Source organism: Coenobita brevimanus, chromosome 41, assembly GCF_032717465.1.
Source record: "Coenobita brevimanus isolate Jiangsu-jjx chromosome 41, ASM3271746v2, whole genome shotgun sequence".
In the NCBI taxonomy this organism is placed as follows: Eukaryota; Metazoa; Arthropoda; class Malacostraca; order Decapoda; family Coenobitidae; genus Coenobita; species Coenobita brevimanus.
In genome coordinates, this window is record NC_136994.1 from 19452762 (window position 1) to 19471622 (window position 18861).

General features: G+C 41.7%; 1 protein-coding gene across 4 annotated transcripts; it reads left to right on the forward strand.

Annotated features, from left to right (window-relative positions):
- The first annotated feature begins 1282 nt into the window (after positions 1–1282).
- On the forward strand, positions 1283–18507 carry LOC145397505 (uncharacterized). 4 transcript variants are annotated; one of them, XR_013896991.1, is made up of 12 exons: positions 1283–1337; positions 3820–3883; positions 4488–4627; positions 5693–5891; positions 7057–7206; positions 7664–7768; positions 8397–8615; positions 10792–11142; positions 12985–13167; positions 14076–14201; positions 15459–18062; positions 18125–18507. XR_013896991.1 is itself a non-coding variant. In XM_080270573.1 (11 exons), the coding sequence occupies exons 2-11, from the start codon at positions 3842–3844 to the stop codon at positions 15633–15635; spliced, it is 1692 nt and encodes a 563-aa protein (XP_080126699.1). In that variant the 5' UTR covers positions 1283–1337; positions 3820–3841; the 3' UTR covers positions 15636–18507. The 4 variants fall into 4 exon arrangements, 2 of the variants coding, with proteins under 2 accessions (XP_080126699.1, XP_080126700.1); XR_013896990.1 differs by having other exon boundaries at positions 15459–16339; positions 16372–18507; XM_080270573.1 differs by having other exon boundaries at positions 15459–18507.
- The last annotated feature ends 354 nt before the right edge of the window (positions 18508–18861 follow it).

Genomic DNA, 18861 nt, shown 5'->3' on the forward strand with positions numbered 1-18861 from the left:
AAGGAGCACGGTGGGCGTCCTTTCCCCGACGAGCACGGTGGGCGTCGTCGTGGTCCTACTTGGGACTGTGGTTATACAAGTCCCACCCTGAGTAGTGCTGGACCGAGTAGAGTAGAGCAGCGGGGTGGCGTACCTCCCGCGGGCTCCGTTGAGAGGAAGAGGAGCACATGGTGGCGGGGGACGTATGCCCGTCTTCCTCGATCCCTTTCCGCGCCTCCCTGTGGTCTCCCCTTGGTATTGGTTTTTCAGGTGATCTGATTAGTACCCAAGGAGACTCCAGCCAACTCATCAAATTTTGAGTGACCGAGTTCCGTCAGATGAAAATGAACAACTACGTTTGTAAATGTGAAAATAGACAGACAACAGAAGCAAAAACATTAACAATAATCGACCTTTTCAACATTAGACGACTCCATTACGTCAGGGAACAATGGATTAACCTTTATTCCATTCTACAGTAAGCTTGTAAGATCAACGTGTCAGTACTGGTAAGGGTTCACAATCTATCTATCTATATACCTAGGCTGCTTCCCCCAAGGAAAGGGAGGTAGCCGAGACAGGACGACACACTCCCCAATTACTCATCCATTTAAACACATTCATTCGCATGTTAGCCACAATGGTCGAACAAAAACTTTCCTAGAATGAGGAGTGGGAAAATACGTCATGGTTGGTCTTAAGTGGTAGGCCCAAGTTGCCAACGGCGTTTTATTTTGTGATGTGAAAAGGGATAAACAAAGAAAGGGAGGGGAAAGTCTTAGAGGTGACATGGAGGCAATTAGTTTGTAGCCACTCGTTATGCATTAAGGCGTATGGCTAAGACAGATAAGGATAACATGGCGTAAGGTGCAATAATAGGAAAAAACTGTTGTATGGATATATTCACATCTGCATTGGTTGTTTTAATTACAAACAGTGTTGGTCATAAGATTTTGAAAGCATTTTAACACATACTCTGCAAATGTCAGCATTTCCTCTTAAATTTTATGTGGTGAAAGTTGGGCGTTCCCCAAATGTATCCTACTGTCAGGGATTATAATTTAGCGCTTATTGCTAAACCTATTTTCATTTCGCCAGAGCTTGAACGTCTAAAGTTAATCAAAGTTAGCTATGTTAAAGAGAATTTTACAATATCTAGTTAAATTTAAAAGATTTTAGCACTTTTACCGGCGATTATCTGGAGTTCTACTAAATTAGTATGTATTTCTGAAGTCTAGCAGTATGGCAATAGGAAACTTTGTTGGCAACTAGTCTAGGTTGCACCACGGCAGTGTAAACCAGGCGACAGAGGAGTGAAGTACGTTTCATTGGTGTACGTTATACAGCGTATTTAACTGGTAAGTCACCGTTGTTTGATTGTATACTGAACAGCCAGAGCAACCACTGATTATAAATACAGAAGTAAGTAAAGGCACGATGGATAAAACGTGCCTTATTAAGCAGTATGGTGACATCATTACAGAAGTTATTGGCAGCACAAAGGAAGACTTGAAAAAATCTATAATTGCCTTCAACCTGCCATGTATGATTTAGACTGTCATGCGTATTATAGTGGTTTAAATATTCTGCATCCACAGCATCATTCAAGGCTTAAAATGAACGGTACAAATTCAGTAACGTCAAAGTTCGTAAGGCGTCATGTGTCCCTTGGAATTCACAGTATCAGTGGACTTTCTTAGGTTGTATATTATTTATTTTATGAAGAACAGAAGATTCTTTTTACCTTGTCCTTTGAAATAAAAATCGCTAACATTTAAAACTTAAGTAGTCAAAGTTATTCAGTTCTAAGTTTATTTGTGAATATTGGCAATGGGAGCTGTCAGTGGTCATTTTTTTTTTTTTTTTATGAGACTTTGGAGTTTTTTTTTTCCCCTAATATTCAAGAAATCTTCGAGTTTTGGCCAAGTTTATTAAAAAATATTTTTCCTTTTCACCATTTGGTGAAAGTAAGAAAAAGTTCCTTGTTGACCGTCTTAAGTTCGTATAGACCTGTGTGTGCAAATAAAGAAGAGATTTCCTTTGGAAGAAGGTGGTGTCGTAGCACAACTTCATTGATCCAAAAGTTGCCGTATATCCACAGGGAAATATTAAATGAGTTGCACAGCTGTTCAATTCCCCACATTGCTGAAAGACGCACACGTAAATTATTTACAAGAACAATGGCAGGATCTGTTGCATGCCAGGACTGTCGTCAGTTTTGAACCAGTCGCAAATGGCAAGAATTACAGGATGGGAACAGTAAGCCCAAATTTTACACCCTTGCAATATTCATGCTTTATCTGCTGGACTTGCCGCGTTTGTCTGCTTCAAATGAACCGATGTTTTCTAAGATAACATCATCAAAACCAAGCATTCAAACAGGCTCCTAACCAACACTGGCAAACCGAGTGTTTGCAATGCAAGCTGTCGCTAGGCAAGGGGGGGGGGGGTCTTGCTGCTGTTGGAAGCCATCTAAATCTCTGCTTAGCGACACGAAGCAGACACGTATCATCAGCGCTACACAGGAAAGTGCTCCAAACACTGTAGTGTAGGGATTGGCAACTGCATTCCCCCCTCCCCCAGACCCCGAAGATGCCAGTGATTGCAGGCATACATATATGAAGAGCATCTGAATGCCAGGTAAGACAATAAGTTATATGTATTTTGAAGACCAACATAAGATGCATATCCGTCTTCAGTAAGAATAATGTTTTTTTTTTTTTTTGTGGGGGGGGTAGGTCTAGGAATTATTGGCGAGCAACCTTGGGTGTGACAACACTGTATGCGCGACGCAGTGACTGACTCATTGTACATGGTGTTGGTTTATTTATTTTTTCTCCAATGTCATGGAGAGAGGTCCTGTGAATACCCAGATGATTGACAAAACCCCCAGATGAACCTAAATCAGTAACAAATAGAGAGAGAGAAGAAGCAAACCAAAATGAACATCCCATTGAAAAAGAAAGCACCCAGATGAAACTAAATGAAAGAGAAAACAAAAGAACTTAAATGAATACCAAATAGAGAAAAAAAGTCCAGGAAACCTACAACAAAAATTCAGGTAAAAGGAAATTCCCAGATGAAGAGGAAACCAGCTGTATGAACCTAAATAAATGCATAACTTTTATTTTTTTTTATTTGCAGGGGTTGGTCTAATGAGGTTGCGTGTGTGTGTGTTCTTACCTACAGGAATGAGTCAAGCTCATACTGCCCCGTGTCTTAAACCATTTTTATCGTACATATCCTTAAATTTATGAATAGTTTTGGCACACACTATTTCATTCGGTAGTGCATTCCACTGATCAGTTGCCCTGTTTGGGAAACTGGATTTCCTTACGTCGTTATCGCCTCTCATTTTATGTAGTTTTTGCAGTGTCCTCTTGCTGATGCTGCCCCGTAGGTTACATACTCATTTATGTCTATTTTCTCTTTCCCTGAGATGCAGTCATATAACATAAATCATGTCTCCTTTTTTCCTTCTCTCCAGTAGTGTTGGTAGATTGAATTTTTATAGTCTTTCTTCATAGCTTTGATCCCTTAAGCTTGGTGCCCATCTTGTAGCTGCCCTTTGTACTTTTCAGTCATATCTATGTGTTTTTTTAGATGGGAATTCGAGACTACTGATACATACTCCAGGGTTGGTCTGATAAATGATGTTATCTTTCTCAGCATGTCTTCATTTATGTATGTGAATGCTGTGCTCATATTAGCAAGCAGTGTATACGTGTCATGTACCTTCTCACTGATGTGGTGTGTGTGTGTGTGTGTTCTTACCTAATTGCCTAATTTTGTGTGTGTGTGTGTGTGAGATTTCAATGTAGGTTATTTTTCATTTTTCAGAAGAGTCATCAGCTGAGTGGGGATGAGGTCGTGGGTGTTGGTGCTGACCCATGCGATTCTGCTGGTTAGTATTGTAACAGTACAGCTCTCTCTCTCTCTCTCTCTCTCTCTCTCTCTCTCCAGACCAATGAAAACATCAGCTATATCATGGCCAACCTCAGTACAGGATTCTTTCCAAGGAAGTGTGTATGTGTGTTGGGGGGAGGAGGAGTAACAGGTGATGATGATGATGATGTACAGTAATAGGATTTATTTCTCATCTTGCTCAGGACACCAGTATACTCGCCGTATGGGTGTTTGTGCTTAAGATTTGCCCATGTTTGGTGTGCGGGTTTAGGGATCTCCTTCAATCTTTCCCATAACCATGAGACATTTCCCAATTCAGAGCCCATGGACTGAAGAGGGGTTTGGTGGAGTAGGGATAGGCTATATGAGAGAGGGGTGTAAGGTAGGGGGAGGGCAGAGAAATGGCAGGATACAGGGTGACGTGGAGATGATTTGTTTGAGGCTACCCCTTATGGGATTAGGGCATTTGGCTTTAGATAGATAAATGTATGTATCAGTCTGTTTGTATTTATATATATATGTCTATCAATCTATGTGTATTGTGTTATCTATGAATCTTATTTTATGTATTAACGATGCTGTATGTATTTTGCTTTTTTCAGGGAGTCAGCGGGTTTGGCCTATGGGTTGCAGTGAGTAATTTTGGGAAGGATCATGAAATCCTGCCACCAACTCCCCCACCAACGACAACTACCACAACCACCACACCATCACCAGGCAGTGAATCTAACTACTATGGCAGGTAGGTAGTAGTAGCAATAGTAGGACTTCACCACCACCTCCCCTACCACACATCATCACCTTTACTACCGGCACTGACAAGGGTCCGTATTCTCTTCGGTTGCGGAAGCTCCCTAACACCTTTTCCTAAGCAATTTATTTTGTTTATTACACTTTACTCTCTTGTGTTGCTTAAATCCTTCCAATATCACCTTACTCTGCACAAATAATATACAAAGGATATTAACCAGCCATATCCAAAAATAAATCACCAAGGAAGAGTAAATAGGGAGCTTCCATAACCAACAAGACGACGAGCCAAGGAGCCTATGCACGGTAGCACTGTACACCTAAATGGAGCAGCTGCAGCATCCACCCAGGAACCAAACTTCTTCATATTTTCCCTGCTGTGGGAAGGGCCCTAGACCCATATTTTCATTGGGTAAGGGGGCTCCCTTGCACGAAATACATTACTAGGTGCTGCAAAGCTTCATATGCTACCTGGATTACTCTGCCTTGTTATCCTCTTACCTGTATGTTGCTGAGGCAGACTACAGTGTGTACATAGTAAAATTATATACCTCAATAGAATGTTAAGGTGTAAGAAGTACGGTAGTAGGATCGTGAATGAAATGTGGCAACAAACTCTATAACTGTCCACACAATTGTCACTCTTAGGCAGGAAACATTCAGCCACAAGTACAGTCACTCGGTAAACTTTTTTGTAAGTAACTACACAGAATCGAAGTTAAGGCTATGTCTCCTATATTGTTACGTATCTGATTACATTCTCTCTCTCTCTCTCTCTCTCTCTCTCTTAGCTAGTGTACCAGCAAGTGTTGGGAAGTAATTAGTTGGTTTTGGCACTTGGTTTAGCTTCCAGTTCATAGAAAACATCTGCTATCTATCTGTCAATCTATCTGTCTGTAGCTAGATGCCTCAGTCCCATCAGGGGTGGCCATAAACAAATTGCCTCCATGTCACCCTGTCCCCTTCCATTTTGCTGCCCTCCCCCAACTTACTACCAGCCTCCTATGCAGCTTTAAAATACAGACCATGAGCTCAGGATAAAAAATTGCTTCCCCAGATCATCAGACTACCACCAAAATGTCCGCTACGAAGACACCAATGAGTATAGGTCCTTCCTTCGGGCCAATAGGAGGTACGCAAGCATCATGACAGAACCGCGACTTTACGTGGCAGGTCCCTGTGGTATCGTGGCCATCAACTCCTTACTCATGGTTGTGGCAGGTCTCGTCTCAAGCAAGATGTTTGCTACCACGGCTGTAAGTACGGTGTATTGGACAGCGTTGTTTGTTTCCTTTCCCACCACTGGCGTGAGGGTAGTTATGACCAATTGCCTGGACTCCTGACAATTCTCTACCAGCTGTGGCAGTGGAAGGTGATATGTGAAATATTTTTATGATACAGGAGTAAGAGGTTCACAAGCAAAGAATATGGGATGGAAGGATACTGTGTCATTTATAGCAGAATGAGAAAAATGTAAAGGCAGGACACAGGATTGTAAAATTCCTGTAATATTGCGAGAGGCAGACCAAAAAAAGACGTGGGACGAGGTCATGGAGTAGGGATAAGGGACTGACTAGGGAGGCTGCCAGAGATTGAGCAGTGTGGAGACCCACCATTAGGTGACCAAGGTCCTCACATACAGGCATGTTGAAGCCTTTATAAAAGATGTGATACGATATGAAGAAAAATCTCCCTTACATCAAGAATACAGGTCTATTTGATGATGATGATAATGTAACTTGGTATAAATCCCGCACAGTTCACTATTACTCTGGACTCCAACACAGCTGTGTGAAGGGTTAGGAGGATGACAGCAGTGGTGATGGTGATGATGAGGAGGAGGAGGATGACAATGATGATGATGATGATGATGATGGAGGAGGGCAACAATAAAGATGCTGGTGATGGAGGAGGAGGAGAAGGGGGATGACAAAAATGATGATGAGAGAGGCGGCCTGCAGTCCTGATGGACCCAGGATCGAATCCCATCTGGGGCATGGAAGAGTTTAAGGATTTGAATTTCATAAAAGCAGACTTTCCTGATCTAGCAGATGACCCGCTGACATGTCATAAAAATACCCCCGCTAATACCAATACACCAGTCCTGTATGAGACAGCCCTAGCATGTATTCAATATGGACAGTGGGTGTTAGCGCCGAAGTGGTGACATGTAGAGAGGTGTATGGTATGTAGGAGGACTACTGGGCCTCGAGAGCAGGCTGTGAAGCCTACAGTATACCCAGAGTCGGACACATAAAAAAAAATATATATATAAAATAAAATAAAGATGGTGATGATGATGTAACTTTTCAGTGAATCCTGCACAGTTCTCTATAACGCAGGCCATTAATACAACTGCACTAGAAGGTTAGGATGATGATGATGATGGTGATAATGATGTATGTCACGTCTTTTTCACAGAGCCTGTACAGTTCGGTAATGTTGTGGGCGTCGACACTAACGGCTACCATCACGTATCAGATTAACTTCAGTGCCAGCGACCATACCCCTCCCACAGTTGCCTATGTTGTGGGCATCCAGGTTGCACTGCTCTTCGTCTTGATGGTTCAGGTGAGAGAGAGAGAGAAGGGAATGTAAGAGAGAAGGAAATTTGAAATGATTATTAGTAAGGGAGGAGAGAAGAATATTTAGAATACTTGTGTGTGTGTGTGAAAGAGAGAGAGAGAGAGAGAGCATGTGTGGTTTGAAAAGAGGTGAATGAATCAAGAGGAGTATATTTGTGAGCGAGAAGGAAGGATGTCGTGGTTAATTTCTCATCTCTATCTACAGTATCTGTCTATCTATCTATCAGTACATTTTTTTCTTGCTCTCTGATCCTACCTCACCCCATCCATAGGTGAGAATTGAGCAGTCTGAAGGATGGTGTTGATGATAATGTGATGAATAATGATGATGATTGATGGTAAAGTCAGTGAATTTGGTGATGAGGATGGTGATGCTGCAGCTGATGATAATAATGATGGTGGTGGTGGTGCTGATGATGATGGTGATGGTGTATGTTTTTCAGGTGATGTTGTCGATGTGGGAGTTGCGTCGACAGAAGAGCAACTGGCCCACGATTAATTTCTCCTCACTGTTTACATTCGAGATCATCTTGTTGGCTGCTCGATGGGTAAGTATGGTAGTAGTAGTAATATTGTAGCAGTGGTAGGAGTAGTAGTATTGTAGCAGTAGGAAGAATAGTATTGTAGCAGTAGCAGTAATGTAGTAGTAATAGGAAGAGGAGTATTGTAATAGTAGTTGTAGAAATAGGAGCAGTAATAGTGGAGATAGTAGTAACAGCAGTAGTAGTAGCAACAGTAATAGAAATGGTGATAATGGTGGTAACAGTAGTAGTAGTAGTAGCAGCAGTAGTAATAGTAAAACTGTTGATGGTAGTAGTAGTAAAATAATAATAATAATAATAATAATGAAGACAGTGATCATCATTTCTTTCATTTGTCAGACACATGCAGGCTTTATCCATTCAGTCCTCTTGGGTAATTAACTTTGAAATGATGAGGGATTGTGATGATTAAAAAGGTAATGATGATGATGATGATGGGTTGTGATGATAAAAAGATAATGATGAGGGATAGTGATGATAATAGGGGTGATGATGGTGAGGAGGAGGATGGGTTAAGGTAATGGTGATGATGACAGTGATGAGGGATTGAGGGTGATGATGACAGTGATGAGGATGATGAGGGGTTGTGATGATGGTGATATTAATTTCTCCTGTCTTCTTGTTTTTCTTTCAGGCCTTTGCAGTCCTGATCCTAATAGGGGTCTTCAGTTACGATAATTTCTTAAACGGATTGCGAAAGTTGAATGACGATGGATATGTTGACTGGGATACACCCCGTGACCCCTACCCCCTCTGGCTGGGTCTTTCCATTGTCATTGCTGTATTCTACAACTTGGTGGTGGTGGCGGAAATCACACTTTCGACTCTCACGGGGACTGTCCAGAAGCAGTTGGTGAGTGAGGCTGGTTAATCTGTGGCTCTGCATTCTTTCCCATGGCACTTGTTGGTGACTAAGTGCTGTATTTGTAGTGTTACTCTGTTATTAAGCTGGCAGAAGTGATGGTGGTGATGATGAGGATGATAATAATAATATCAATAGTAATAATAATAATAATAATCCCTGTGGTAGGTGGGGGCACTCACCATCCACTCGCTCATTGTAGTACTGCTCTCAGGTGGCTGCTCTTTCCTTTCTTTCTTCCTTCTTTCCTTCCTTCCTCTTATGCCCTTCTTTCCTTCATTCTTTCCTCTTTCTTCTGCGTATGAGTGACTCTACACTGAGTGACAAGCCAAATGGTTTCCTGTACACCAGGAAACCATTTATTACGCTGGGTGGTAACATCTAACTAAATTATGGCGCCTGGTGGTTTAGTGGGTAGGTAAGGCACTCCAATCGGATTGAGCCGGTGAACGTTTATATCCAAGGGGTGGTTGGGGTTTATTGCGTACATAGTGCCACTCAGGGATCAGTGAGGCTGGTCAGTCTCATCTTAAATGTCTGGACCAACTTGCCTAGCCCCGGGCTCCTATGCACCTCATGGGGCAACGCAGGATTAGGTGATGTATAATAGTAGTAGTAATAGTACCTATAATAGTAATAATAGGGAACAAGGCTTTGCAACACCTCTTCCTTACCTATTGTATTTATTTTACCTATTACATCCAAAATTCCTTTATATAAAATTAATTCAATATTGATAGGAGGGGGCCACCATCCACTCACACAATGTAATGCTACTTCCAGGTGACTACATTGAGGTCACTTTTTACCTGGTGGTCCAATGGGTTAAGGAAACTCCCTAACACCTTCTTGTGTGTGATTTACTTTGCTTAGGGCACGTATTCCTGTTGGTCAAGGAAGCTGCCAAACATGTCTTCCTGAGTGATTTATTTTGCTTAAGTCACTTAATTTCATTGGTTATGGAAGCTCCTTAGCACCTCTTCCTAAGTGATTTATTTTGCTTACTGTTAGTTACTGTCCTCTTTTGTGTTGCTGAAATCATTGAAACATCATTATACTTAGCATAAATAACATACAAATGTGTATTAATTAGGCATAGCCAGTGATAGTAACTAGACATATCCAAAAATAAATTGCCAAGGAAGAGGTGCTAGGGAGCCTCCTTAACACACAAGAGTGAGAATATGAATGAGAATGAGAATACAGACAAGAATATGAGAATATGAACTGACAAGAATAAGAACCATGAATTATAGGCATGTCCAAAAATAAATCACGAAGGAGAAGGTGCTTGCTAGCCCCCGTAACAGACAAGAATATGAGAATATGAATCGGAATATGAGAATATGGACAATACTATGAGAATATGAAATGACAAGACTAAGAACCATGAATAATAGGGATTTCCAAAAATAATTCACTGATGAGAATATGAGAGGACAGCCCATGGATTGCAACTCTGATCACAGCTGTTGGCAGTGTTTGGGTGGCAGTGCCGTTTGGTGTGGTCGGATGTGCTCTCGTTGTGGCACTGGCCCAGATTCCCTCATATAAAACAGACCCCTTGTTATGTCGTTTTTTATTTATTTATTTTATAAGAGCAGAGGAAGGAAAAACAGATAAAAAAAACAAGTAATCCAAACACTGGATTACGGGCGTCCTCCATTCATAAGGGTTATTCATCTTTCCATGTTGTATTGTGTTGTTTATAAAGGCCACCTATTTCATTCCTTGTATCATAGTGTTTAGCTCCAACTTCCTTTCCTTGTTGTATCATTTATAAAGGCCTCATCTTTCTTCATTGTACTGTATCATTTATAAAGACCTTCTTTTTCTCCTCATTGAATTGTATCATTTATAAAGGTTCCATCTTTCTCTCCTCATTGTATTGTATCGTTTATAAAGACCATCTTTTTTTCCTCATTGTATTGTATCATTTATAAAGGTTGCATCTGTCTCTCTTCTTTGTATTGTCATTTATAAAGGTTCCATCTTTTTTCTCATTGTATTGTATCATTTATATAAGACCATCTTTTTTCCTCATTGTATCATTTATAAAGAGCATCTTTTTTCCTCGTTGTATTCTATCATTTATAAAGGTTCCATCGTTCCCTCCTTGTCGTATGTATCGTCTATAAAGGCTTCATCTTTCTTTTCATCCTGTCAGGCATGGATTACAACTCTGATCACAGCTATCGGCAACGGTTGGGTGGCTGTCCTGCTTTCGCCCGTTTTCGTCCAGACCTTCATTGGGCCGTACAGTGTTTGGGCCTTCCCACTGATCTTCGCTACCACCGCCAGCATCGTCGCCTTCGTACACACAATGGCCTACTTGGTGTTGCCCGATTTCCTCCGCACCCCACCAAGATTCATTCCACTGTTTACGGAGTGGATGTCAACACTAACCCTCCAGGACTTCGTGAGCAACATCCCCAGCTTGAACACTCTCTCAGCCTTGACTCGTGACATCGGGGCAGGGCCTAAGAAGCGAGCCTTTGCCTACCATGCCGTCTCACTTGTAAGTATTTGCCTCTGATGATGACCTGTTTGGATTTGTTTGGGGATGCTGGGGGTGGGACACAGGGGGATGTTGGGGGTGGGACGCAAGGGGGATGTTGGGGGTGGGACGCAGGGGGATGCTGGGGGTGGGACACAGGGGGATGTTGGGGGTGGGACACAAGGGGATGTTGGGGGTGGAAGACACAGGTTAGAGCTAGAACTCTTTATTTTTTCTAATGTTTCGGGGCTACGGAGAACCCATCTACAGAGTTCAGTGTGTGTGTGTGTGGTGGGTGTGGATGTGAGTGTGGTTGTGTGTATGGTTGTGGGTGTTTGTGCTGTTTATATTATTTTGTATCAATAACTGTGCTGATGAGGGATGCCTTTTTTCAGTTGCCTCTCTACCAGGGGCAATGCCTTAGCCCTTATGGAAAAAAAACGGGGGGACATGACGTAAAACTCAAAAAATATAAATAAATCATGCCTGCCCAATTATACAAGCATCTCCTAGCTACTTTCCTATCACCCACAAGGAGGATGGTAATGCTGGGGAAGAGCAGCTTAAACCTATACAAGAGGAGGGAAGGGGAGACCAAGGATGAGATGGAGGGATGGAGTGGAGAGGCATATAAGAGAGGGGTGTGTGAGCTGGGGGGAGGGCGGCGAAGTGGCGGAGGATAGGACTATATATATATATATATATATATATATATATATATATATATATATATATTTTTTTTTTTTTTTTTTTTTTTTTAACCCTTTAACCGCGGGTATTGTTTTGGTCTGACTGTCCTCTCCCGCGGGGGTTTCAGCCAAATGTAAACAAACCTTTAAACCTTAATAACTCTGCACAGAATAAAGCTAGAGAAAAAAATAAGGTACCATTAGAAAGTACTAACCTTCAGCTTTCCATTGATGTAGGTTTCATGACTTTGTTGACTTTCACAGGACGGGCAGTGCCGTTAGAAGTGAGGGGTGTAAAATCACTATTTTTCGCTCACACATCATTACCTTCGCTCATACACCATTACCAAATGCCAACCTCATTCTGATAATAATACTATAAACATATATGAACACTGCACATACGATAAACACCCACTCTGTGTTCACTGAGGCAGGTAAAAGGCACTGTAATTACCTGCACTTCACTGCCACATCAGCGGTGTTGTAATCACTATTTTTCGCTCACACACCATTACCAAATGCCAACCTCATTCTGATAATAATACTATAAACATATATGAACACTGCACATACGATAAACACCCACTCTGTGTTCACTGAGGCAGGTAAAAGGCACTGTAATTGCCTGCACTTCACTGCCACATCAGCGGTGTTGTAATCACTATTTTTCGCTCACACACCATTACCAAATGCCAATCACATTCTGATAATAATACTATAAACATATATGAACACTGCACATACGATAAACACCCACTCTGTGTTCACTGAGACAGGTAAAAGGCACTGTAATTGCCTGCACTTCACTGCCACATCAACATGTGTTGTCACTCACACAGCTGGACAGATACTGATGCGCGCTTGGTCAGGGGTGGGGTGGGGGGCCCAGGGGGTGGGAGGTGGGGCCCCAGGGGGGGGAAGAGGGAGGTGGGGGTCGGCTGGAGTGAAAGAACTTAATAGCTACTCTCCCTTGAAACAATTGGCGCACGGAAAAAACGCGGGGTATTCAAAATATTCACAAACATTCGAGAATGACACCCGCGGTTTGGTCCAGTTTTTGCAACGTCATTCTGGAATGACACCCGCGGTTAAAGGGTTAAGGAGACAGCACCTGTTGCTTAGTGATATATTTTTTTCTTCATCATGGTCTTTTTTTTTTTTTTTTTTTCAGTTTGTCAATTTTGTGTCGATGTTCATCCTGTGCTTTGGGATTGCTACGCCGATGTCGTCGTGGAGATCATGGGGTGCAACAGTTGTGTTTAGTGCTAATGTGGCAGGGATCCTCCACTCTTTTCCACCTGTCTTCCTCAGCCTCTGCTTCCATCAGACAGTTGAAATGGCTCCGTTTGTGGAGGTAAGTATGATGGTGATGATGAAGTGGCAGAAAGGATATGGCCATGATAATAATAAAAATAACAGTAATCTATTTCAGAGAGTTATAATAATAATAATCATCATCATATAATACAGTAATAATGACAGTCAAGTCGCCTAAGGCGTGGCTAATTGGTTCTGGGCCAAGCCCGTGCCATAGAAAACCGTGCCATACAAATAACTAAACATTCATTCATTCATTGCCAGACGCCATGTATCCCAGACGGGGTGGCCAAGGGCTTAGAGTTAATTGTTTTATAGGGAGGGGCACTAATCCTCCACCAACCTCACTTGATACGTAGGGATGCCAACAGCATCTGGTGTTCCCAGGTGGTCACCCATCCAAGTACTAACCAGACCCAACGTTGCTTAATAACTAAACCTGTGGGAAAAATGGAATTTGGTTCTGGACGTTTGCCCAAACTCCCCCTTTTCATCCCAATTTTCCCTGTTTTCTCCCACTTTACACAGGCACACAATCAAGCAATCAGTCAGTACATGTATTACACACAAATTACACAATAAATAACAAAGGGCTTTAAGGGCATAAAATACCGAACAGACCTAACTTGGCAATGATAGTGCTAAAGTGGAAGGGGTGGGGTTGGGGGTTGTGAGGCAAGAGGCACGTTGCAAACCTTGCTGCGCCCCCATGCCATAGGTGTTTTATGTGAGTGTTTTTTTTTGTGTGTGTGTGTGTTCTGGCACCTTGCCATGTCATAGAAAACCGCGGCATAGGCGACTTGACTGTAGTTATAACGAGTAGTACTGCAGTTGTAATGATAATTATAGTAGTAACAATAATACCAATAAACTGTTGCGTGGAGTTATAATAATAATAATCGTAGTAGTAACGGTAATAGTAATGATAATAATAAACCGTTGCAGAGAGCTATAAGGCACATGATGGAGCTGGTCTTAGTAATAATCGGATCCATAGCAGTCTTCGTACTCAGCTGGGATGGAGCCCATACTGCTGCAGCCATTATCAGCCTTCTGTATATGCTTATTAAGGTTGGTCTTTTGTATATATATAGTTGGATCTCTGTCTGTCTGTCTATCTGTCTGTCTGTCTGTCTCTATATACTGTATATATACTTTATATACAGTACAGTAATGTATGTACTGGTATATTTTTCAGGATCCTCCAAGTACAGTATTGTTAGGTATGGCAAATGTATATATACTGTATTGTTTTGTTTTGTTTATAAAGGCTCTAACCTTTGGCCACCTAATGGTGACTCTTCATGCTGCTTGATCTCTGGCAGCCTCCCTATTCATTCCCTTATCCCAGATGTCACACTGTATGATCTCGTCTCGGGTATATTTTTCTATCTACCTCTTGCAGCCATACTCCTGTCTTTCACACTATTCACCTTCCGCACCCATTTGTTATCTTCCATCCTTCCAATGTGTCCAAACCACCTTAATCTAGCCCTCCTCACCACAGTGCCACTACATTCAAGTCCCATCCTTCCACTCAACCCTTCAGTCACAATCCTGGTCCCCCTCCCCCAGGCTTCACATTCAAGGACACATCTAATTGTCATTTCTGTATGTTTGATTCCACGAAGATCCTTTTCCTTCACAGCCCAGGCCCCTCTACCATACGGCATCACTTCCATGGTGTCTGATTCATATAACTTTCTTCGTAGACTGGCTTGTTGTCAGCTTCATATGGCTATACATATAAATCTGTTGCTAGGTATCCTCAGGGTTAGAGAGGGATGCCTTCATGTTGTGACAGATGTTTAACCATGTGACTTCACTACCCAGATGTGCAAAATTCTCATCTTCCTCCCTGTCCCCCAAAAGGAGGATGGAGGACTGCAGGAGAAGGGGTAACTTTAGGGCCACAACATAAACAATAAGCCTGTTTTGCCCACTTGACGTTACCAGTTGTTTGGGAGAAGATGTGATAGTGTAAAATATATCGCTGACCCTCCCAGCACCCCCAGTAGCTGCTGCACTCAGGAAGACCTGCTTGCATACCTCCCTATCTGCATTTGCCTGTCTGTCTAGTCGCTTAAGCCAACTTACTTTCCTATCAGCCTACCTTCCTACCGTTTTACCTGCCACCCTACCCTTCCTCCCCTCCATCCTTCCTTCCTTCCTACCTGCCCTTCCTTCCATCCTTCCTTCCCCCCTTCCTTCCTTCCTACAGTCCTTACCTACTACTCTACCAGCCTATCTGCATACTTACCTTTCTTTATACGCACCCACCCCTGTCCCTGCCTGTGTATTGTATCTAACTATCCATCTATCTATCAGACCTTCTACATGGTGATTGAGTACGTTCAGCGCAAGAAGACCCAAGGTGATAATGCCAACACTTCCGATGCCGAACAGCTATTGAAAGAGGAAGAGGAAGAGGATACGAGTGACACTGAGAAGAAGGAGGCTACGGACACTGTCATCCACGCCCCGGATCCCGTGTCTTTGGCTTAGGCTCTTTGAAAATATAGCATTGTATTTTTTTTTTTCCCCCTCTGTCTCATAGTAGCTCCCTCTCTGTTTCTGTTGCTCATTATCTTTTTCTCTCTCTTTTTGTCTTGGTAGCTGTCTTCTTTTCTCTCTCAATAGCTCTCCCTCTCTCTCTCTCTCTCTCTGTGTCTCTCAGAATGTGTCTTTCTTTCTTTCTCCCAGTTTTTGTCTCTGAATTCCTCTTTCTTTGTCTGTCTCTGTCTCTTTTTGGATAATTTTTTCATTGTTTTAGTAATCCCATATACAGTGTTAGTCAAAAGTTTGGAACATAGGGGGAAAAAAATGGCATTCCACTTTATATCCTCAGTGTAACATCTGTCCGGTTAGAGAGCGAGAGAGAGAGATTATACAGGGTGTTCCATAAAAAGCACTCCTCTAGATATTGACCAGGCTGTGTGTTATGTCTTGTGGGTACGGCTCAGTCTGCTGGTGTGGGTGTGGATGTGGCAACGTTGACTGAGCCATTCGCACAAGAAATCACCTGACGGATTGTAGAAAGAGAAGCCAATTTCCCCATAGTTTCCATACTTTGTCTTTTCATGTATACTTCATAGAGGAACAAGTATAATCATTCTATTATAATCATAGTTGTTGTCATTAATCACTAACTATATAAGCAGGGATGATGATGATGGTGGTGGTGGCAGGTGATAGTGTTGCAGATGGTGGTGGTGGTGGTGGCAGGTGATTAGTGTTGCAGATGATGATGATGATTATGACATGACGATGCAAGAGATGGACATAAGAGGAAGATTAGGGTACCTGATTTGATGATGATGGTGTGTATTCTTAGATATCAAATAGAGAAATAAATGGAAGAAATAGTAGGGTTGAGAATGATGATGATGATGGTGTTCCCAAATATCATGCATTGGATTTAGGATGATGATGATGGTGTTTTAAATCTCGTGTTTTTCCAGTACTTGTCAAGGAAGTGCTGGTGATGGTTGTGTTCTTAAATGTCAGTGTTTTTCAGTTGGTAATATAAGTAACATGAAGCATGCAAATCACCTATATAATCTCACCATTATTGTTCACTGAGTTGGGACATTGAAGTACACATTCACCAATATTTAAGGTTTGCTTATGCAGTCAGTCCTTAGTTAAAGTCAAGGATGTATGCAGGCAAAATGTGAGAGAAACGACTTTGACTGGTTTATTCAGCATAATCATATTTCTCCTATTCTGCCCCCTTCCATTTTTTTTCTGGCTCTACTCTAAACCTCCTGCCTTTGAAAGAGAGGAGGTCTGGATGATGGTGATGATGATTATGTACTTTTTGCACTGGATGGGTTAGATATAGATAAAACCCTTCAATACGAGAGGCCTTTGTAAAGTTAAGGTCATTTGGTAGATACAGGAAAAAAATGTAGAAGGATGTGACATGGAATTCGAGAGTTAACCGTTTGCCTGTGTCAGGTTGTCGTCAGCTAAACAGAATTGCCAGCTGTATAAATATATTACAAAGTTCTGTAAGGTCAAAATGATAATTGAGATGGTTTTTGACAATTCATTTATTCAACTGAATTGTGGGGAAGTGAAAATGTGTAATCAGTAACTCGATAATGAAATACCGTGATATAACTTTAACTGGGGACTTGCTGTGCCTTTGGATATTTCTTCCTGCCTCTCTAGCAAGCAGACTTATAATTCCCTGCCACATATGATGCCTTGGGGTTTAGTGGTTAGATTGCTCCAGTCAATGGCCTTACGTGCTCATAAGTTTAGTCCCCAAGAGATGAAGAGGGTTACAATCATTTAATGCCACCAAGGGAAGTATGCTGGTCATCTGCTCTTAAACTAATCAGCCTTCTTAACTTCGTCTTGGTTCTGTATATTTCAGAGGAGCCACTTATGTTTTTAAGGTAATATTTTTCACAGGTAGATATGGAGGGGAGAGCACAGTATTTTCCCTTGTCCTTGTTCCTCCTCCAGAAACAAGTGTTAGTTATGACAGGGAATTCAGATAAGTGTGTTTGTCAGTCTAGCTACAGTATTATAACACTGCTTAGCACTTGCAGGTTCGTATGACTTATCAGTGGAATTAAATAGCCTGGGATTAGGTGTGGTAGAACACGAGAGTTGCCCAGACCATCGGAGGGTTAATGGTACTTGAGAGTAACACTTATGCTTGTATACTGGTTGGCTCCTATACCCACCTTGGGTTGGCTAAGGTGGCTTCCTAACACCCCTTAAATATTTTCAAAACAACCAATTAGTATTCCCTTGTTTACTTCTGATGTCTTTTTAGTATTGACTTGGATTGCAGTAATATCATACACGAATGTAATAAGGGATCAGAATCAGATAATAAACCAGTAAGAAAGAGATGTTAGTATGCTCACAAATATAGTATTGGATCAGAATCAGAAATAAACCAGTACGGAAGAGGTGTTTGTGTGCCCCTAAATATAGTAATTGAGCAGAATCAGAAATAAACCAGTAAGGATCAGGTGTTACTGAGCTTCCCAATGGCATGAGAAAATCACTCTTAGACTTCTGTTAGTCGTAGCTGAATAAAGTTGTGTGGCATTAGTTAGAATAAAATACATTAAACTTCAACCATGAGAGTGTTTGAGCAATTGGTCCATACCTGTTTCCTAAATATATGCAGTAATTAGTAAAAGGTGCTTTGACAGTATTATATAATGTAAGAATTTGAAAATGTGGCAGAGAATGATACTGTAACCAAAAATTGTGTTGTGATACAAAAATTGATATTTTTTTTTACTATTTTGTACTTTGTGATACTAAATTTTAAAAAGCAAAATTATTTTTAATCCATTTTCTAATCAGGTGAAGTTTTATCAGAGATTTAATAAACTGATAATTGGCATGACAGATGTGTGTTTAACCTGCTGCCTTGTTGGTGTTGCTTCTCTGAACACAAGCTTGGTAGACTCCAGGCTGAACGGACTGTGGGGGATAGGGAGGAGGGAGTCTAAAGGACACTTGTATAACCAGGTAGTGGTGCTGGTTAGTCATATTGATGCCACCACATGAAGGTATCACTGTCACAGAAGTACAATATAGTATTAGTTTAGCCACAATCTCTGTGAAACAGGAACCCCATGCTGAAGCTGCCCGTCTTGGGCAGTCTGTCCTCATTTGGAGGATGGGACAGGGAAGGAGGTGAGTTTGTTTAGCCAGGTAACGGATAGGGAAGGAGGTGAGTTTGTTTAGCCAGGTA

Bases quoted from the DNA above. Each gene is read 5' to 3' on its own strand.
- LOC145397505 (XM_080270573.1), top strand. From the start codon at position 3,842: ATGAGGTCGTGGGTGTTGGTGCTGACCCATGCGATTCTGCTG. The intron at 3,884-4,487 runs GTTAGTATTGTA...TGCTTTTTTCAG, and splicing joins TGACCCATGCGATTCTGCTG to GGAGTCAGCGGGTTTGGCCT. The intron at 11,143-12,984 runs GTAAGTATTTGC...TTTTTTTTTCAG, and splicing joins CCTACCATGCCGTCTCACTT to TTTGTCAATTTTGTGTCGAT.